This window comes from Gracilinanus agilis, chromosome 3, assembly GCF_016433145.1.
Source record: "Gracilinanus agilis isolate LMUSP501 chromosome 3, AgileGrace, whole genome shotgun sequence".
NCBI lineage: Eukaryota > Metazoa > Chordata > Mammalia > Didelphimorphia > Didelphidae > Gracilinanus > Gracilinanus agilis.
In genome coordinates, this window is record NC_058132.1 from 415,160,925 (window position 1) to 415,183,815 (window position 22,891).

The 22,891-nt window shown below is 37.6% G+C and overlaps 1 protein-coding gene across 3 annotated transcripts in view; it reads left to right on the forward strand.

Moving 5' to 3' along the window:
* Positions 1-334: 334 nt before the first annotated feature.
* WDR4 (WD repeat domain 4) overlaps positions 335-22,891 on the forward strand; it is a 51,597-nt gene continuing 29,040 nt past the window's right edge. For all 3 annotated transcript variants that reach the window (XM_044670258.1, XM_044670256.1, XM_044670257.1), the window contains exons 1-5: positions 335-423; positions 3,880-3,945; positions 5,702-5,845; positions 9,459-9,615; positions 19,498-19,610. In XM_044670258.1, coding sequence (XP_044526193.1) covers positions 335-423; positions 3,880-3,945; positions 5,702-5,845; positions 9,459-9,615; positions 19,498-19,610 — 569 coding nt within the window. The remainder of the gene's footprint in view (positions 424-3,879; positions 3,946-5,701; positions 5,846-9,458; positions 9,616-19,497; positions 19,611-22,891) is intronic.

Genomic DNA, 22,891 nt, shown 5'->3' on the forward strand with positions numbered 1-22,891 from the left:
GGGGTTTGAGGGGGTGAAGGGGAAAGTTAAAACATGAATCATGTAACCATGGAAATTTTTTCTAAAAATAAAAAAATCAAATAAAAATCAATTAACCTTTCTTCCTTCGGAAAATGTTGATATTGCTTGCAGATCTACACTCATAAGATTACTGTGAGGCACTGAGGTAATCAAAAAACTGGGAGAGGGGAGCTTCTGCGCATGCCCCTTTTCTCCTTTGGCGTCTGCCTTCCTGATAGGCCCCTCTCCAAGTCCAGCGAGTTCGTGATGTCATCATGCGGCGCGTGAGGAAGTGGCGCTAGGGCGCGCGCGCGCTGGTTCTCGGCGTGGACTCATGGCGGGTTCTGCTGCTCTGGATGTGTCCCGAAATGGGCTGGTGGTGAGAGGTGGCAGCCGATTTCTGGCAACAGGTACAGACTGCAGGTTAGTCGGGTTCGGGGCCGAGGAGCAGCGGACTCGGAGATCGCTGAGATGTTAACTAGTCCCCGAGCTCCCCACGGATTCTTGCTTCGGGACCTATGAGGTTGTCGCAGGCGCCTGGTGGAGTTTTTCCTACTGTCACTCCTCTTGGATTCCTGCCTATTGAGAAAGTTGGTGTTCTGAACAATAAATTCGCAAAATAACATTTGCTGCGTATCACACTACAAGTTTGTCACAGCGTCATGAAACAAATCCCACATGCACTCAGTTTCTCATTCAGTCCCGCCGACTTTGATTCCTTAACTTCTTAATGGCAATGCTTTACCAGGTAGATACTCTTTCACAGGTGGTCATCGTTTACAACTGTTAACATATTCTTGCTAGGTCATTTGTTGCACGGATGCCCTGACGTTTTTAACCAAGTCATGTCTTAGTCATTAGAGAACTGGCCAGATGATCAGGAAAATTAGTCAATCAACAAGCATTTTCAGATGTTTTCTGTCTGCGGGGCAGGGGCAAGGAAAAAAGCAAAATCAAAAGACCTAGGTTTAAGTTCTGACTTCTACACTTAGTGATATTGTGGGTCTTGGACTTAGTGTTCTTCCCTATTAAGCTTGACACAGCAGATGTTCTAAAACTTTTCATCTAACAGGACTTCCTACCAACCTCATGCTGAGGACTTTATCTCATAACTGACTTAAAAAAAAATACCGGGCCATTCGTCTTTTCTTACATCCTTCCGATGTCTGTCTCCTGCTTTCTTCCTATTGCCAAGGCCAACCTGTGTACCAGTTCTTCTGATCCTATCACCTTTAGTCAATATGTTGTCCCCATCATTGTCTTCTAATCTTTAATCTCCCTATTTATGGTCTTCATTGATGTCCACAAATAAAACCCAAGTCTTTTTCATCCTTAAAAAAATTCATTAGATCCTATCATGCACCCCAGTCATCTTTGTGTATCTCTTTCCTATTTTTCCTGACTAAAGGGTCTATACTCTTTGTGTTTTTCCATTTCCTGACCTCTCTCTTTTGTAGCCTGGTTTTCTCTGTCATCAGCATCAACTGAAACTGCTCTCTCCAAAGTTAGTAATGATCTCTTTTTCTCCAATTATGAAACATTAAAAAAAAAATCTCTTTTCCTCCATCCCACATGTGGAAAAAAAGAAAGAAAATAAAATCCTCATAACAAAAACAAATTCCCATCTTGTCCATGCCTGGAAATGTCACATTCTGCATATTGGCCCATTTCCATTCTTTCATGATGTGGATAGCATTCTTCATTTGTCCTCTGGAATTATGGTTGATTATTATATTCAGAGTTCTTGGTCTTTCAGAAATTTTTTTGGAATAGTATCAATACATTCTATAAATTGGGTTCTACTTACTCTATTAGCATGATGAGTTCCCAGGTTTCTCTGAAACAGTCCATTTTTTTTACAGCACAATAGTATTACATTCATTTAGTCATTCTCTAATTGATGGCCTCTCTGCAAGTGATTTCTTAATTGTTAAATCTAATGATCTTTTCATTATCGGTATCCTTATTGGCCACCTTTTTCTGGACACTGTTTCCTTTGGGTATTTATGTCTCTTTTCTATTGGTTCTTCCACTTTTCCTTCTTCCATGTCTAACAAATCCTCTTTTCAAAATAGGCCTTTATTACACTTCTCTTTGACTGTTGCTGTAGATTTCTAATTGGTCTCCCTGCCTTGTCTCCTTTAAGTTGCCAAATTGTTTTTCTTAAAGTGAGGAATCAAATAAAAGGTTCTTTGGTGTGATTGATTTTTTTTTGTGGTAACAATATTGAAGTGATATATATATATGTATTTTTTTTTCATTTAAATTTTTTAAAGAACCTTTACCTTCAGTATTGGAGTCAATACTGTATATTGGTTTCTAGGCAGAAAAGTGATAAGGTCTAGGCAATGGGGGTCAAGTGACTTGCCCAGGGTCACACAGCTGGGAAGTGTCTGAGGTCAGATTTGAACCCAGGACCTCCCATCTCTAGGCCTGGCTCTCAAGCCACTGAGCCACCCAGCTGCCCCCTGAAGTGATATATTTTTGCATAGTAACTTGGGAGTATTTATTGGACTCCTGATTTTATGTACTAGAAGAAGTATTGCTGCTGATTTTTACCCAAGGAAAATGCGTTTTGGTAACTCAGTTTGCAAATATTTATTGAGTGTTGATGCTTATTTAAACTGAGGTTCTTTATAAAAGCCTCTGGAGTTTAAGAAGTATATGTCATCAATGGTCTCAGACTTTACTGTTTAATTCCCAAGCAGGCATAAGTAAGCATGTATAACTTCCTGGAGAAGCAGATGAGATTTGTGCAAAGAATGATTGCAGTAAGTAGTTGCTTATCTAGACTCCAAATAAAAAATTCAGTTTGATCAAATTCATTGTGTAGTTATGCATGGTCACATGTGGTTGCTTAAAATTATGTTTAGAGCCTTCCAAACATTTTAACATCTATTTTCTGGCAAATATATTTTAGTTTTATTTAGACAATTTTTGAAATGATGAACAATGAGCTAACTAATTCATTCCATTCTCATCAGGTTTTAAGTCATTTGGGCAAATCTTAGTGGTACAGATGTTTAATGACAAGACTGTTAATTTCATAGTAGAAAAGTAGATGAATTCAATAAAAGTGAAAAGTAAAACTTGACTTTCTAAGGTTAAGCCAAACTCTGCATATATTTTTCTAAAGTTGCAAAATGAGTTCTGGAGTAGGAATCAGAAGACTTGGGTTCCAGCACTTACTGTGGCTTCTTGATTTGTGACCTTTGGCAAGTCCTTGAGTCATTGCACAGATTCAAACTCAGAAGTTTTCCCTTATGAATTTTTCTTAGAACATTTTCTTTCTTGTCATGTGTAAGACATTTAATTTGGGAGATATTCTAGTTAGAATCCCACTCTAGACACTAATTTTCTGAATCTGGGGAAGGTTTTCCCATCTGTAAAGTAGGAATATAACAGGATTGTTGTGAGGATCAAATAAGATAATAATAATGATCACAGCAATGTGTCAAGCACTTTATAATTTTTTTTGATCCTTACTATAATCCTGTAAGATAGATATTATTATACAGATAAGGAAATTGAGGCAAACAGAGGTTAAACAACCTTTCCAGAGTCTTGCAGCTAGTTTGAGGCTGTATTTGAACTCAGGTCTTTCTGATTCTAGGCCCAGTGCTCTGTCCAATGTGCCAACTAATATATATATATTTAAATACACACACACACATATGCATATATATATAACATTTCACAAACTTTAAAATTATTATTGTTATTTTATGAGAAGGGATTGAAATATTTTTTAAATGTATAATTTGAAAAAAGAAATTTAGATTCTCATTCTTTTTTCTTGACCTGTTCAAGCACAATGATGACAACTTCTGACAAATTGACATCTCTTTAGTAATACATTCTTTTTTCATTTACTTTCAGTGATGATGACAGCTTCTTTATATATGACTGCAGCAAGGCAGAAAAGAAGCTCCAAGAGGATAAAGGGTGAGATGATTGTGGGGAACTTTTCAGTTTTAAGATATTGGAACCATGCCAGCGAAAGTTATTTAGGAAATTGAATCTTTAATATTCCTGTGAGTTTTCATACAATGGATACTAACTTCAAAAAAGGGTATTGAAATGCCCAATTATGAATTAGGGAATTTTTTGAAATTTCTGTAGATATTTGGTAAATCAAGTTCAAGAATATTAAAAGACATGTTATTGAGCATTAATCAAAAAAACCCCAAACAAAACCAAAAACAAAGCAATCTTTTAAGTTAAATGAATTTTAAAAGCTTTATTCTTGAAAGATTTCCCTCTCTCTTGTTCTCTTATCTGAGTAGAAAACTTTTTTCCCTTCTATTCCTTTCCACTGGGTAGTCTTATCATTAAATATATTCCATTTTCCTTCTTCTCTTCTCCTTAACCAAACCCCTCTTCTGCCCCTTAGCTAACCTCTAAGGTTTTTTTTTTTAAAACACAATTTTAGTATTTATTTTTTAGAAAAGTTAACATGGTTACATAATTCATGCTCTTACTTTCCCCTTCACTCTCCCCCCCTTCCCCCCCCACCCCCCATGGCTGATGTGTATTTCCACTGGTTTTAACATGTGTCGTTGATCAAGACCTATTTCCAAATTGTTGATAGTTGCATTGGTGTGGTAATTTCAAGTCTACATCCCCAATCATATCCACCTTAACCCATGTGTTCAAGCAGTTGTTTTTTTTCTGTTTCCACTCCTGTAGTTCTTCCTCTGAATGTGGGTGGCCTTCTTTTCCATAAATCCCTCAGAATTGTCCTAGGTGCATTGCTGCTAGTACAGAAGTCCATTACATTCTATTTTACCACAGTGTATTGGTCTCTGTGTACAATGTTCTTCTGGCTCTGCTCCTTTTGCTCTGCATCAATTCCTGGAGGTCTTTCCAGTTCACATGGAATTCCTCCAGTTTATTATTCCTTTGAGCACAAATAGTATTCCATCACCAGCATATACCACAATTGTTCAGCCATTCCCCAATTGAAGGGCATATCCTTGATTTCCAGTTTTTTTGCCACCACAAAAAGCGCAGCTATAAATATTTTCGTACAAGTCTGTTTATCTATGATCTCTTTGGGCTACAAACCCAACAATGGTATGGCTGGATCAAAGGGCAGGCATTCTTTTATAGCACTTTGAGTATAGTTCCAAATTGCCAGCCAGAATGGTTGGATCAGTTCACAACTCCACCAGCAGTGCATTAATGTCCCAATTTTGCCACATCCCCTCCAGCATTCATTACTCTCCCCTTCTATCATGTTAGCCAATCTGCTAGGTGTGAGGTGATACCTCAGAGTTGTTTTGATTTGCATTTCTCTAATTATTAGAGATTTAGAACACTTTCTCATGATAGTTTTGATTTCTTTATCTGAAAATTGCCTATTCATGTCTCTTGCCCATTTATCAATTGGGGAATGGCTTGATTTTTTTATATAATTGATTTATAACCTCTAAGGTTTTGAGGTAGTTCAGAGAAGAAAAGCAGAATATCATTTTAGGTGTTTACCATATTGGAGAAATTGCTTGTAATAGTGTTAAGGTATGGATTTCTTTGCTACAACTAATATTATTTTTAATAAAAACACATTTTCAAACATCATGAAATCTTTTACTTGATGAGTTAATTTGTAATGTTTTAGCTGACTTCCTCAATAGCATATTGATCATGAAATTCAGAGAGTGATATTTATTTGATGTTCATCCTGTCTTCTGCTACTTAGAGAGGAAGGAAAGACCATGTACAGAGGAAGTGATAACATCTTAGCTTCCACCTTCTCAAGATCTGGCAATTATTTTGCTTTGACTGATGACAATAAACGTCTGATTCTTTTCTCTACAAAACCTTGGAAATGTCTGAGTATCAGGTATGAAATTCTGATTTTTAAATTGTTCAGATATATACATAAAATAAAACATATTGTCAAAAGAGTTTGTTTGGGAACACTGTGCTTTTCCCCCCTTATTCTCTTGTTGATGTTTATAATGGTTTAGATTTATGCAAGGAATAGCACCTTAATACTTTAGTATTTTAAGGATTTGCAAAGTGGTTTCCTAGCAAAACTGCTAAGTAGGTATTGTAGGATTGTTCTCATTTTCAGTCAGTGAACATTTATTAAGGACCTATGTACTGTATGAAGCTCTGGGGGTACAAAAGAAGTCTTCTTGCTCTCAAGGAACTCACAAATTTGGGAGATAATGAGCAAATAGATAATGTACAAACAAGCTAACTACAAGATAAAAAGGAAATAATTGAAAAGGGAAAGCCCTAGAATTAAGAGAATTGGGAATGGCTTCCTGTAGAAGGTGGTATTTTAGTTGAGACTTAAAAGTCAGGGAGTTCAGTGGTCAGAGTGGGGAAGGGACAGTGTTCCAGGTATGGAGGACAGCCAGAGAAAATACCTGGAACCAGTAGATGGAGTGTCTTCTTTGTGAAATAACCCAAAGCCCAGTGTCACTTAATCAGAGTACTCTGGGAGTAAAGTGTGAGAAGACTGCAGAGGTAGGAAGGGATTAGTTAGAAAAAGCTTTGAACACCAAATAGAGCATTTTGTATTTGCTTTTGAAGAAAATAGGTTTTACATGTGTCATAGATCAAGACCTGTTTCCATACTATTAGTATTTGCACTAGGGTGATCATTTAGAGTCTTAAAGAAAATAGGAAGCATTTGGAGTTTATGTCAAATGGTGGAAGATGGCAAAGGGTGACATGGTTGAACTTATGCTTTAGGATAATCATTCTGGTTGCTGAATGAAAAATTAATTGGGATAGGGAAAGACCTGAGGTTGGCAGACCCACCAATAGGCATCTAGTGATGCCACTAGAGTGCTGACAATGTTAGAGGAGAGAAGGAGGCATATTCAAGAGAGGTTGCAAAAGTAAAATCAGCAGGCCTTGGCAACAGCTTGGATGTGGAGGGTGAAAAATAGTGAGGAGTCCAGAATGATTCTAGATTGTGAATCTGAGGGACTAGGAGGACAGTGTTGCCCTTTACAGGGAAAAGATAATGAGTTCTGTTTTAGATGTGCTGAGTGTAAGATGTCTCCTGGACATCTAGGTTGAGATATCTGAAAGATAGTTGGAGATGTGGGATTTGGGGTGAGCAGACCAGTTGGCAATAGGTACATTTGACAATCATCAGCATAGAGATGATAATTAAATCCGTGGGAATGGATGAAATCAAGTGAAGTAGTATAAGGGCAGAAGTGGTCTAGATGAGAATCTAGCAGAGACAGAAAGAGCTGTTAGATAGGTAAGAAAAGAACTAGGAGTGAGTGATATTCTGAAAACCTAGGAAGAAGTGATTTTCTTTTCTTTTTTTTTAAACCCTTACCTTCAATCTTAGTTCTAAGGCAGAAGAGCAGTAAGGGCTAGGCAATGGGAGTTAAGTGACTTGCCCAGGGCCACCCAGCTAGGAAGTGTCTGAGGCCATATTTGAACCCAGGACCTCTATGGTTCAGACTTCTTAATTCACTGAACCATCTAATTGCCCCTGAGAAGTAATTTTCAAGGAGGAGAGAGGGTGATTAATAGTGTCACAGGCTGCAGAAAGGGAAAGGAGACTGAGGATTGAGAAAAGGCCATTGGAATTGGCAACTATAGATCATTTGTAACTTTGGAGAAAGCAGATTCTGAAGAATGATGGAGAGGGCACCTAAACTGAGTCAGGAGAGGTGCTTTGTTCAATGTCACAAAAGTGTACAAAGAGGTGGGATTCAGAGTGTTTCCATCAGTTTTTCAAGGAGTCAGGATTATAGAGTTTTGGGGTTGGAGAAAGACTGTGAGTGTTCTCTTTGCTAAATATAATGCCTGGCACACAGCTTAAAAAATGCTTGTTTCTTTTCCTTTACTAAACACTTACTTGAGGGGATAGAATGACCTGAAATTCAATGTATTAGAGCAACAACTATGGGAGCTGCTTGATACAAATAGATGGAGTTAACTTCAAAGAAAAGGTTGCTGAGTCAAAGAAAGAGTTTCCTTCTTTGTTGCCTGAAAGTCTTGCATTTCATTCTCATTTCTAAGAAAGCCATCTTTATTGTATTCTGTTTCCTCACATTCCATTTACTTTTCAATCCCATAACCTTTGGCTTTTAGTAGTTAAGAATTCTGAGGTAACCACAATATCTTAACTTCTCAAAATGATTTTTCGCTAGTTTTTATTTTCCTTAATGTCCTTAATGTTCTCTTCTAATTTGTACCTGTCTGAATGCACTTTTAGTCTCTTCAGCTGGATTAGCATGCATCTCCTATCCCCTAAAAGTGAAAGTGTTCTTGTATCCTTTTTCTTGGTGATATCCTAAACTGTTGTGGATTCAGTTATCTCTGCACACGTGACTTATGCATCTCTAAATACCTCCCTAATCTCTCTTGAGTTCTTTCCTGCCATCACCACCTGCTAAACTTATCCACCTAAATGCCCCACCACATTCAAAATGGAAATTCAGTCTTTATCCTCTCATCATAACTTTGCCTTTCTTCTTTTTTTCATATTTCTGTTGAGAGCAACATCTTCTACTAGATTTTTCCCTCTTCTAGTTTTCTCTATTAAAAAAAAATCCATCCTTTTTTTGTTGTTGTTCAGTCATGTCCAATTCTTTGTGATCTTGTGGACAATAGTGCACTAATAGTGTCCTTGGGATTTTTGTGGCAAATATACTAGAGTAGTTTGCGATTTCTTTCTCTAGATATTTGTTTTTACCTCATTTTAATTTAATTTTCACTGCCCTCTATCCAGTGGGCCATCCCATGTAAAAAAAATAAAGAAAGGAGAAAAAACAATTTAGTAAACTGACCTATATGTCAAGTGTAATTACTAATTAGTATCCCTGCTTCCAGTCTTCCCTGTATAATCTACTTTCCATACAATTACAAAAATAACCTTTCTAATACTCATGCTTCATTATGTCACTATTCTGCTCATCGATTGTGAGTGGCTTCTTGATGCTTCTAGAATAAAGTACAAAACTTTCCATAGTCTGGCTTATATCAGCCTTTTCAGACTTGGTTTGTATTATTTCTATTCACACACAGTACATTCTGCCAAACTGACTTACTGAGTGTTCTTTAAATTCAGTATTTCATCTTTATTTTGTCTTCTGTGTCAAGAATGTATTCTTTCTTTACTCTTGTCTCTCGGGGTCCTTATTTTCAAGATTCAGTTTAGGTGCCACCTCTATGAAGCTTTCTTTGCTGCTCCCTTTCCTCATTAACTTCACTTATATGTGTGTAAGTATATTTTTCCAATAAAAGTTTTATTTTTGCCTTTGGTTCCTTAGTCTTTATTATAATCCATCCTGCATGCTTAGTGAATTGAATTAAATAGTATCAATATTTCCTTATTTGTAAAATGAAGGGGTTAGATTAGTTGGTGTCTAAGATCTCTTGCATTTCTGATATTCTGTGATAATGTTCTAAGGATCTGGTACATTATTCATTATTACATTTATTAATCATCCTTAATGCTCTCTGACTTCCAGGACAGTGGTGAGAAGATGTACATCTCTGACATTTACATCTACAGATGAGAAGATTTTGGTGGCGGACAAATCTGGAGATGTATATTCATTTTCTGTACTGGCACCATATCAGGATGGAAAACTTGAACTTGGACACCTTTCTATGTTGTTGGATGTGGTGTGTAGTCGACTTGCTCATTAACTTTTGTCTTTTTTTTTTCTTTTTCTTTATAGTTTAGACCTCTCTATCTCAGTTGACCAGGAAATGAAATGGGCCTAATCCCACTACTGATTAGTATAGGAATTTTGACTTGCTTTGTTTCTAACATGGGACATTTTATCACTCCTTAAGCAACCTGGTGGTCTCCTACTTCATATTAATGCTCAACTTAATGGGGGTACCTGATTGGCATAGCCCAGTATAACTTAAAACTACTGAGCTTATCAGCCTCAGCCTCTCTGGTAAAGTGGAATAATTCATATTTTCCCATTAAATTGGAAGGGTTAGAAAAAATTGAAGACAAATACTTAAACAGAAATAAAGTTCACTTTTTTTTTTTTAGCTATACATTTCAAGACCTGGGAAATATTGAGGATTAACAAAATAAAGTACTGGACTCAGAGTTAGAACTTAGTTCTGTCAGTGATTTACCATTTGGGGATATAGAAATTAAAGGATCTCTGCCCTCTGAAAGATGTAATGCTGAGTTTAGGTTACAGATAGCAGGCCAGGTTGGCTAGAATCTAGTGCATATGAAAGATAGCAATATGAAATAGATCTGGAAAGGTAGTGCAGAGTCAAATTTTTATTTTTTGTTTTAAATTTTTAAAATTTTTATTGATTAATTAATTTAGAATTTTTTTCCATGGTTACATGATTCATGTTCTTTCCTTCCCCTCTTCCCTCCCCCCTACTGGAACCAATGAGCAATTCCCCACTGGGTTTTACATGTATCATTGTTTAAAACCTATTTCCATGTCATTAATATTTGTAATATGAGTGACCATTCAAAGTCAACATCCCCAATCATATCATATACCCATCGAACCATGTGATCAATCATATTTTTTTTCTTTGTTTCTACTCCTACAGTTCTTTCTCTGGATGTGGATAGCATTTGTTCTCATAAGTCCCTCAGGATTGTCCTGGATCATTGCATTACTGCTAATAGAAAAGTCTCTTACATTCGATTGTGCCACAATGTATCAGTCTCTGTGTACAATGTTCTCCTGGTTCTGCTCCTTTCACTCTGCATCAATTCATGGAGGTCTTTCTAGTTCACATGGAATTCCTCCAGGCCATTATTCCTTTCAGCACAATAATATTCCATCACCATCAGATATAACAGTTTGTTTAACCATTCCCTAATCGATGGAAACTCCCAAATTTCCAGTTTTTTTGCCTCTACAAAGAGTGTGCAGAGCCAGATTTTGGAGATTTCTGAGTAAGAGAGTGACATGGTTTGACCTCTGTGTTTTTTGTTTGTTTGTTTTTTTTTTTTTTTGTAGGGAGGAAAGCCAGCCTTTATTTAATCAGATTTGGCAGCTATAAGGAAGCATAAGTTAGAAAAGAGAGACAGTAGACACAAGGAGACCAATTAGGAGATTGTTGCCATAATCCATACTAGAAGTTCGTGGTCTCAAACTAGATTTAAATGGAGAGAAGGAGATGGATAGGAAGGAAATATGTTGTGGAGATAGCATGGTTTGAACAATTCAGATAAAGTATTTGTTAAGCACCTACTACTTTGTTAGGTGCTGTTCATAGTTCATACAAAGACAAAAACTAAATAGTTATTGCCCTCTTAGAGCTTTGGTTGTAGGATGTGAGGAGAGGTAGGGTTAGCTCTGAGGCTAAAAATCTGGAAGTATCGGGTTTTCCCTCAGCAGACATAGGAAAACTTGAAAAAAGAACAAGATATCTGGGAAAAGCGAAGACTCAGCTTTGGGGTAGGGGTTGGGACTCCTAATTGCCTCCAGGATCAAATACAAAATGCTTTTTTTTTTTTTTTTTTGGCATTTGAAGCCCATTATAACTTGGCTTCTTTCTACTTTTCCAGTTTTGTTTGTCCCCGATCCTTCTTTAATCCAGTGATACTGGCCTCATGACTTTTTCACAAATAAAGACACTGTCTCTTGGTTGTAGGCATTTTCTTTGTCCTCCATACCTGGAATACCATCCCTCCTCCATTCCTACTTCTGTCTTCTCTGGCTCCCTTTAAGTCCCAACTAAAATCCCATATTTTACTGAAGCTTTCCTTAGCTTCTCTTAATTATAGTGCCTTTCCTCCGTTAACTATTTCTTGTTTTTCCAGTATACATTTGTTTGCATATCATTTTTCTCATTAGAGTGTAAAATCTTTGAGGTCAGGGACTATTTTTTGCTTCTTTTTGTGTCTTCAACATTTAGCACAGGACCTGGCACATAGTAGGTGTTTAATGTTAATTCATTGATCGATTAAATTTTGACTATATCCATTGGATAGTGATGGTAATTGGACCCATGAATGCCAGTGAAGCAGATTCAGGACAAAACCTTATGGGAAACTCACAATTAGGGAGTAGGATATGATGAGGATGATGAACCTGCAAAGGAGATTGAGGAGAAATGGTCAGGCCTGTAAGAGAACCAAAACAGCAGTGTTAATAAAGCCAACGGAGGAGAGAGAATCTAGGAGTGGTTGACAATGCTAAAAATTGTTTTGAGATGAGATGAGAGTTTTAAGCTGCCTGAGAATAGAAGAAAATGCCATTGAATTTAGCAGTTAAAGATCTTGAGAAAGTTGGAGAGGGAAGTTTTGATTTAGTTATAACCAATTATGGGTGATTGTGGCCGTTTTCAAATGAAGATATTCCAAGACCTTACCTGAAGGAGGCTAGATTTTTCCTTAAAAAGTACTGAAGTTATCCTCAATATTTAATTGTTATGCTCAGGGGGTAGCTAGGTGGCTCAGTGGATTGAGAATCAGGCCTAGAAATGGGAAGTCCTGGATTCAAATCTGGCCTCAGATACTTCTTACCCATGTGACCCTGGGCAAGTCACTTAACTCCCATTGCCTTGCCCTTATTGCTCTTCTGCCTTGGAACCAATACTTAGTATCAATTCTAAAACAAGGTCAGAATTAAAAAAAAAATACTTAATTGGCTGAGAGAGCTAAAGACTTGGGCTTTTTACTTCCTGATATCTTAGGTTTAAAGCCATGGCACAAGGAGCCATCAGCTCCTCTGACAGGCTTCTGACTGGTGGACCAGCATGGACAACAAAGAGGTAGGAAAGCTATGCCCAACTGAATCAGTGCTGTATTCTTGCTGAATATCCTTTCCTGATAAGGCTAAAGAAACACCTTTTTTGATAACTGAAATATACAACAAGTATCTCATTTTTATTCTACTCTCAAATTAGAGTGGTCTGAGTTGGAGAGATTGATAAATTGTAAGGCCAGAGTTTATATTCAAAGTTTATTTTCAAGTCTGAATATGAGGGTAGAGTTTTAGGGCAGAGAAGTCTGTGAGCCACTTCCAGAACTTTTTTGAGAAATAAACTGAACAGATACTTGGTGTCCAGTAGATGGCTCCAACAAGAATTGCAGGGTAGTATGGACAGATGTGGAGAACCTGAAATGATGGAGGGGGTTGCTGAATGATAGTGGCAGAACTAAGGTCTGGAAAAGAAAATGAGGGGGAAGGCCTATGTAATTTCATCCTGGCCTTTTCTGTTGGGGACTATGAAAGAAGGAGAAACCAACTGCCAAGCCATCTGCAGAGAGGATCCAGGTTTTTCTGCTGGTGCATAAAGAATAGATATAAAAGGAAGAAATCAGAACATGAAGTGAAATTGTCAATAGAATGGCAGTTTTAGGGGGTACTGTTAGAGGAGAAGGGCTGAGAGATTAAGTGTGAGTTAGCTGGGAATGAGAGTGGAATGGTTGGAGGGGAAGGGGTTTACCTAGATAAAAGCACAGTCTCTGAATGTAGGAGATTAGGAGAAGAGAACAAAGAGTTAGCCATCATAAACATTCTGGTACTACCATATTGACCTAAGCTCTTGCTTTGTAATGTTATCATGGAAGGTCTGATCTAGAGAAGATAAGATTAGTCTCTCTGGGAGACAGGGATAAGGACTAGTTATTTCTTTGGTTTAGAAAACTCCCTAGTGAGAAACCTCTCTACCTACCCAAGTAGGTTAGCATTTTCTCTAGGTTTGTAGACTTAGTTGTCTAGAATATTAAATTCGTAAGGGACTTGTCTGTTAAAATGGAGGTAATAATAGTTTGTACCTCCTACAGTTGTTGTGAGAATGGAATCAGATGATTGTAAGGAGCTTAGCACAGTGCCTGGCACATAGTAAGTGATGTATACATGTTCATTATTATCCAGCATCACACAGCCAATATGTCAGGTAGATTTGAACCTAGCTCTTCCTGATATGGAAGCTAGCTTTCTATAATATTCCCTGCTTCTAGTAGGGAGATATTTTGGGTAAATATCCTGCAATTGGGTCCTCATGAGCCTTGCTGAATTCAGATGTTAGACTCTTTTTTACCTCATCTTAAAATGGGCAATAATCTGTACCTAAAAGATATCCTGCAGGTATAGTTTGTCCTTGACTCCTGGCAAAGTGATAAGGCCTTTTTGGGGTTTAATACTTCTGGCACCCTGGATCATTGTTGGTTTTCTGCTGAGAGAATTAAAGTTTAGTATATAGTTCTTTTTTTTTTTAGACTCTTACCTTCTGTCTTGGAGTCAATACTGTGTATTGGCTCCTAGGTGGAAGAGTGGTAAGGGTAGGCAATGGGGGTCAAGTGACTTGCCCAGGGTCACACAGCTGGGAAGTGTCCGAGGTCAGATTTGAACCTAGGACCTCCTGTCTCTAGGCCTGGCTCTCAATCCACTGAGCTACCCAGCTGCCCCCTAGTATATAGTTCTTGCACATCTGACATTAGGCTCTGGGGCAAGAAGACTCTGTTATAGTGTGAGTGAGTGCATGGAGAGGGCCTACGTGTCAGTGTCAACTCCCAGTTCCTCGACTTTGGAACTCTGGTTAATGAGGTTTGGAATTTCTTATTTTTCTTCTAAAACAGTGATATATGACAACCTACCTTCAGGCACATAGCCCCTATCTATTAAAATGCTTATTGGGATGTGGGGAATTTTTTTTCTTTTCTCAGGGCAGAGTACATGGCAGTACTTTCTGGGACCATCTCTGCACTCATTCCTAGAGTTTTTGGGATGTGAGAAGAATTGGTGAGAGGCCAGTTGCGTCAGTATCATTTGATTATATTGCAAGGCTGAGGTATGCTTTTGTGAGAGATTAATTACACAAGGCAGACAGGATATTTCTAAACCTTATAGTAGGTTCTAGGGTAATAAAGTGTTTGGTAAATAGATGCCTTATCCGGTACTATGTGTACTTTCTAGTTAATATCCCATTACTCCATAAGGAAATTACTTCACTAATTCCTAGTCATTTGGCAATCAGGCACTTTCTTTGTGCCAAACACTGCTAAACTTGATTCGAAAAAAGCAAAAAACACTCCCTGCTCTGAGGGAGCGCACATTCTAAAATTTTATATGGTGTTTATGCATAGTTGAAGGAAGATAGGAGGTTGAGTTGGGAAGTAAGATCATTTTCCGGCATGATAATAGTGAAAATACAGTTAGGAGATGGAAGTCAAAAAATGAATAAATATGGGGGCAGCTGGGTAGCTCAGTGGATTGAGAGCCAGGCCTAGAGACAGGAGGTCCTAGGTTCAAATCCGGCCTCAGACACTTCCCAGCTGTGTGACCCTGGGCAAGTCACTTGACCCCCATTGCCTACCCTTACCACTCTTCCACCTATAAGTCAATACATAGAAGTTAAGGGTTTAAAAAACAAAACAAAACAAAACAAAAAAAAATGAATAAATAAATGGGTGTATTAAGCACCCTGTGCCAGGTGCTGTGCTAAACACTAGGGATGCAAATAAGAAAAAGACAGTCCTTACCTTTAAGGAGTTTACAGTTTAATAGGGGAAAGAAAAAAGAAAGCTGAAAAGTGGGGGATATATCAGTGAGGGAAAGGTTCCCGGCTCAGGGGCATGGTGGAGTCTAAGTCCAAGGAATGCAGCTGGTGAGAAATGAAGGATTGGCTGTGAACCCTCTTTAAATGGAGGCTTGTGCGAAGACTAACGTGTAGGCTGGCTTCTGTAATTCTTATACTGGGGCAGTCTGTACACTCTGTAATCAGTCACACTGATGCCATTGGATTTTAGAGGAGGGGAGAGAGGAGTAAAGCATAAGATTACTTCAGTTGAGGGTTGGGGCTAGAAGCACTTTAAAAGCCAAACGGGATTTTATATTTGATGCTGGAGATTAAATAGGGAGGTGACTTGGTCAGTCCTCTGCTTTATGAAGATCACTTTGGCAGCTGAATGGAAGATGGTTTTCTGTCTAGAATGGGGAGAGAATTGAGATGGGAACTATCAAGTGAGTTGTTCTATAGTGCAGATGAGAGATAATGGGCTTACACCTTGGTGGTGAAGGTGTGGGAGAAGAGGGGGCATATATGAAAGAAGTCATGAAGGTAAAATGACAGGCCTTAACAATAGATTGGATGTGGAAGGTGAGAAAGAATGAGAAATCAAGGATGGCACTTAGATTTTGAGACTGGGAAACTGGGATGATGTTAATGCCATTGTCAGTGATAGCCTCAGTTCTTTGAAATGACAATTCAGAGCAAAGCCACATTGGTGCCACTGCAGCCAAGGGTTTGGAGTTGGGTCACAGAGGCCCTGGGAATGAGAGGGGTATGGGCAGGGTTTGTACTGTGTTTCACACTCAGGCATGTATTTTGTCTCTTTCTGTTTGCTCTCCTTTAGAAATCTTTCACAGCACAGAGTGCTTCTGTGCTGACCACTGAGGCCCTTCTAAAGCTTAGAGCCTGTTATTTTTACAGCATTGAAAGGAAGGAAGGAGACTGGGGTGCTGAATTGAGTTTTTTCCTAAGTTTGTGAGTTGAGTCAGTACATTTTTGTTGCTAGTAGTGTGGTCAAGGAAAAAGCTCCTAATGCCCTCCTCTCAAAAAAATACACACTATATTAATTTGTGTGTGAATTGGAAAGTGAGGCAGTTGCACAGTCAGCCCAAGTTGAGACATGATCTTGTAATGCCATTGGTCCTCTTCAAAAATGAAGGACTAATAACACTATTATTAATCTCATATACAGTTGACATACGTTCTCTCCCCAATGGAATATAAGTGGTTGCATTTTTGTTTTTGTATCCTCAGCACCTAGCACAAGGCCTGGTACAGAGTAAGGACTTAAATGCTTGTTCATTAATTGAGATGTAGAAAAGAGTTGAAGAGGAGGGAAAAGGCCTCTGATTTCTTCTTAAAGTAGACAGCAAGTTGCTCAGCCAAAATGGAGAGAGCAAGGGTAGTGTAGAAGATTTAGTCAGAAGGTTTAGCATAGCCTTTGGAAGTACTGAGATCCAGAATCATTTAGGGAGGACTAAAGGTATTGTAAGAGCTCACATGAGATTGATAATATTGTATTGGAACCATTAGGGTGGATTCAAGATTTCTTCTGGCAACAGTTTAGGACTATGGAGTTGGCCGATAATGGAATTAATCCAATGTTGGGGTTTGACAAAGCTTTAGTATCAATAGGATGGAGGAGGGGGTAAGAGATTTAAGAATAGAGTTCTCTAAAGCATTGAACTGGTTAAGTATTAAGTATAAGATTGAGAAGATAGAAAAAATGAGATTAGAGCAGGAATGATCTAAAAGGGAGAGTAATAATAGTAATAGAGGTCTTGATGAGAATAAAGCATAAATTTATAAGGAATAAGGCATAGGAAAGATAAAAAGAGGAGTTTATGATCTGATAAAGGCAGTTTTTGATCTTTGAAACAAAAGACTTGTGGGAGACAGGAGATGGCGAGATTTACAAATATTGAGAGAGGTCAGATTTGAACTTGTACTTAACTCATGGATAGTAGATATATTAGAGTTGGGGAAATTCTGGAATTGAGTTTAGAATGTTTCAGGGACTTCAATTTTGAGATCAAGAAACAGTTCAAAGCTCACCAAAGAGGAGCCCAGTTTTTTTTTTTTTTTTTTTTTTTTTTTTGCAGGAAATGAAATCAACACCAATTGACAGCTTTGTTGCTTACTACCCACTTCCAAGTCAAAGATCCAGGGCAGAAAGCTGAGGGTACCTACGCAAACAATGGCATTACAGGATTAGGAGTTTTGGAGGCTCTAGGCTGTGTATTAAGCAAGGTATAGTTTTGAGAAGCAAGCAAGGGCTGTGTGGTTCTGACCCTAGAATATGAATAGTTCTAACTTCCTGCCTAGTAAGAAGCCTCAGACCAAAGAGAAACCTTTAGTTCCCTAACTCTGAAACGATAGAGCTTTATAACTTTATAACTGACTTATAGTGTTTGAGTCTAGCAGTGCTTTTCTGGAACTCCCAACTGAGATAAAACCATAGTTGTATTGCTCTGACTCAAATACCAGATCTTTGCAGAACTGAGACCACGAAGGCAGCGATCAAAATTGGACCTGGGTTACACCACTTTGGGAACACTAACCTAAGGTCACCGACCTAAGCCAGCCCTTAGATCCCAGAATAAATGAACACTTACTAATTGGAGAGAACTTTCATCAGAAGTATGCAGACTCCAAAGTTAGGAAGTAGGTTGGAGAAGTGAGCAAACAAAAAATATAAGCACTATATAAGGCGCAGGAGAAATATATAAGGTGACCTTGACACTCAAGACAAACTCTCAGGAGAGAATGACTCCAAAATATCTACAAAGCCTCAAAGAAAAACATTGATTGGGCACAAGTTCAATTAGAATTCCTGGAAGACATGATCCAAGAGTATTTTTTAAAACTTAAGATATTGTTTTTAGATAAAATGAGTATTAGAAGATGAAATTTAAAAGAAATAATTCTTTTTCTTTCTTCTGTAGGATAAATAATTGAAAAAAAGGAAAATAACAATTTGGCACAAGGGGTACACACTATATATACCCAAGCAAAAAACTCTCTGAAATTAGTATGAAACAAATGGAAATTAATGACTATAAGACAAGAAAAAATATCAAACTTAAAAAAACTGAAAGAAAAGAAAATATATGGTATCTTTTTTCTAAAACATTGGACCTCAAAAATGGTTCAAGGAGAAAAAAAATTAAGAATTGAACTATTAAAAACTATTGAATACTTGGAATCCATGACCAAAAAAAAACCAGCCTATACATCATATATCAAGAAAGTTAAAACAAAACTGCCCAAATCTCTTAAAACTAGAGGACAGGGGGCAAGCTGGGTAGCTCAGTGGATTGAGAGTCAGGCCTAGAGATGGGAGGTCCTAGGTTCAAATCTGGCCTCAGACACTTCCCAGTTGTGTGACCCTGGGCAAGTCACTTGACCCCCATTGCCTACCCTTACCACTCGTCTGCATTGGAACCAATACACAGTAGTGACTCCAAGACGGAAGGTAAGGGTTTAAAAAAAAACAAACAAAAAAAACCTATAGGACAAACTGGTCACCTGCTTGAAAGAAACTTCAAAATGAAAACTCCCAGGAACATTGTAGAAAATACCCAAAGCTTCCAGCTCAAAAAAAAAAAAAAAAGCTTCCAGCTTGATTGGCATATGTTTTTATCCCTCCTTTTTTAGTTGGTCTTTTTTTCCTTTTTCAGGAGTGGAGGTGGGAAAGAGTGAAGATTGCTCTTTAGGGGAAGAAACTGGTTTATTTTCATATTTGTATCTCCAGTTCTGAACACAGAATAGAATCTAAAGAAATCCTGGAATAATTAATGTAGTTTTGGGAGTTATCTACATATAAATGATAATGGAAACCTTAAAAATGGAAGAAACCATCTAGGGAGAGAGTATAGATCTTTACAGGAGATGAATGAAGGACAGAGTTTTAGAGTGCATCTATATTTAGAGTGAGAGAAAGAGAAGCAAACTTCTTATTTTGAACTGTTATTCTGTTGTTTGGTAAGAAGTCAATATCTTTTGAGAAATAAATTTATATGAAATGAATTTTTTCTTTTCATGGAGGCCATGAGTCCCGATGACCGTTACATTCTCACAGCAGACAGAGATGAGAAAATCCGTGTTAGTTTGTTTGCAGCACCACACAACATAGAATCTTTCTGCTTGGGTCATACTGAGTAAGTAAATTGTCCTTCATGTTGATAATAGTTGTAATAATACTTCACATTTACATAATGTTTTACAGTTTGTAAGTTATAGTTTTATAGTTGCTTTCATCATAACTATCAAGTAGATAATAATAAATTTTATCCTTTTTTATTGGTAAAAGAAAGTGAGAGTTATAAAGGTTAAGTGACCTGTACAAGGTCACATGTGGAGATTAAAATAAATATACCAAGATACTAAATATTATATTTATAAATATTTTATTAATAATAAACAAAAGAGACTAACTAAAGAGAGAGAAGGTGGAGTTACAGCCAACTTTAAAACAATAATGTGACCACGCAAATGTGGAGGTGCAGGAGAGATTAAAGGGAATTTTGGGAAAACTAAGGGACTTATGGGGGATGAAGTCCAAGATTCAAAATCTCCATTTATAAAAACACACAATTAATAAGTGCCACAGCTAATAATTGAAAACAAGTCTTTTTACTTTGACCACATCACATTGCTTTTGTTTGTTCATAATTTATGTAGGAATCCCCACTTTTATTGCCCAAGAAAATTACAGTATTTTGTGCCACAAGACAATTTGCTAGTTTTTGTTTAGTTCTTCTCAGCTTTAGAACCACATTAAAATTTCACTTTCCATTTCATGGAGATAAGTTTGCTCAATGGGCAGTAACTATTGCTTTGTAGTTTCTTCTGGAATTTGTGGTTCTTGCTGACTCCTTATGTTAATTAAACATGTTTTTTAATTTATTTAAATTTTTAAATTTTATTTATTACAAATTATATGTACTAACAAATTTCCACATAAGTTTTCTGAAGTTAAATGATCTAAATTGTTGACCTTCTTTCTTCCCTTCCTCCTTCTGGAGCTGGCAAGCAATTAAATCTGCATTATACACGTATTATCACATAGAACATTTCCATATTGTTGATTTTTGTAAGTGAATAATTTTTTATAACCAGAACCTCAAAGCATAAAACCAAATAAACAATTGAAAAATCATATGCTTCCATCTGCATTCTGACTCCATTTGGATAGCATTCTTTGTCATAAGTCCCTAAGAATTGTTTTGGATCATTGTACTGCTGATAGCAGCAAAGTATACTTTGATATATATGATATATTTAATATATATTTATTGCTGATAATAGAACATTTGATCATTCTGCAGTATTGCAATTACTGTGTATAATGTTCTTCAGGTTCTGCTCATTTCACTCTGCATCAGTTCATGGAGGTATTTCCAGCTCTTTAGGGGCAGAAACTGGTTTATTTTCATATTTGTATCTCCAGGTCTGAACATATCATGTTCATCATTCCTTATAGCACAATAGTATTCCATGACCAGCATATACCACAATTTTTTCAGCCATTCCTCAATTGAGGGACATCCCTTTAGGTTCTAGTTTTATGCTACCACAAAAAGAGCAGCTAATAAATATTCTCGTACAAATAGGTCCTTTCTCATTTTTTTTATCTCTTTGGAATACAGACCTAGTAGTGGTATGGCTGAATCAAAGGGTATACATTGTTTTATAGCCCTTTGGGCATAATTCCAAATTGCCCTCCAGAATGGTTGGATCAATTTACAACTCCACCAGCAGTGCATTGGTGCCCCAATTTTGCCACATCCCTTCCAACATTTATTATTTTCCTTTACTGTCATATTGTCCAAATCTGCTAGGTGTGAGGTAAAACAACTTCAGAGTTGTTTTAATTTGCATTTCTCTAATCAAGAGGAATTTAGTCATAGACCATTTTGACCTTATATTGGTATAGGGCAAAGTTGGTAAAGGTTTTCAAGTTCTGGAGCCCAAATTGCAACTTCAAGCTGGCATTACTCCAGAGATCAGAGGGAGGAAGTGCTCAGTTTGGGCTATGGGACAGAGGTCCTCAGGTGCTGGGAAGGGGGGGAAATGGAGCAGTTCCCCCACCCTGTGCTGGCTGAGCATGTGTGCCAATACTTTGCCAACGCTGGTATAAGTGTGAGATATTGATCTAAACCTAATTTTTGCCATACTGCTTTCCAGTTTTTATCTTATCCCCTTCGCAACCCCCGACAAAAAATCTTTGAATTTATCAAAGTCTAGATTGCTGAGTTCATTTGCCCCTACTCTGTTCCATTGATCAACCCTTAGCCAGTACCAGATTGTTTTCATGATGACTGCTTTGTAGTACACTTTAAATCTGGTACCTCTAGGCCACAATCCTTCACATTTTTTTTTCATTAGTTCCTGTAATATTCTTTTTTTTTCTGTATTTTTTAAAACATTTATTAATATTCGTTTTTAACATGGTTACATGATTCATGCTCCTACTTTCCCCTTCAACCCCTGCACCCCCCCCCCCCCCCCATGCTGACGCCCATTTCCACTGGTTTTATCATGTGTCATTGATCAAGACCTATTTCCAAATTGTTGATAGTTGCATCGGTGTGGTAGTTTCGAGTCTACATTCCCAATCATGTCCACCCCAACCCATGCGTTCAAGCAGTTGTTTTTCTTATATGTTTCTTCTCCTACAGTCCTTCCTCTAAATGTGGGTAGCATTCTTTACCATAAATCCCTCAGAATTATCCTGTGTCATTGCTTTCTGTTGGTACAGAAGTCCATTACATTCGATTTTACCATGGTATATCAGTCTCTGTGTACATTGTTCTTCTGGCTCTGCTCCTTTCACTCTGCATCAATTCCTGGAGGTCTTTCCAGTTCACCTGGAACTCCTCCAGTTTATTATTCCTTTGAGTGCAATAGTATTCCTTCACTAGCATATACCACAATTTGTTCAGCCATTCCCCAATTGAAGGACATACCCTTCTTTTCCAGTTTTTTGCCACCACAAAAAGCGCAGCTATAAATATTTTCATACAAGTCTGTTTATTAATGATCTCTTTGGGGTACAAACCCAGCAATGGTATGGCTGGATCAAAGGGCAGGCATTCTTTTATAGCCCTTTGGGCATAGCTCCAAATTGCCAGCCAGAATGGTTGGATCAGTTCACAACTCCACCAGCAATGCATTAATGTCCCAATTTTGCCACCTCCCCTCCAACATTCATTACTCTCCCCTTCTTTCATTTTAGCCAATCTGCTAGGTGTGAGGTGATACCTCAGAGTTGTTTAGATTTGCATTTCTCTAATTATTAGAGATTTAGAACACTTTCTCATGTGCTTATTGATACTTTTGATTTCTTTATCTGAAAATTGCCTATTCATGTCTCTTGCCCATTTATTAATTGGGGAATGGCTTGATTTTTTATACAATTGCTTTAACTCCTTGTATA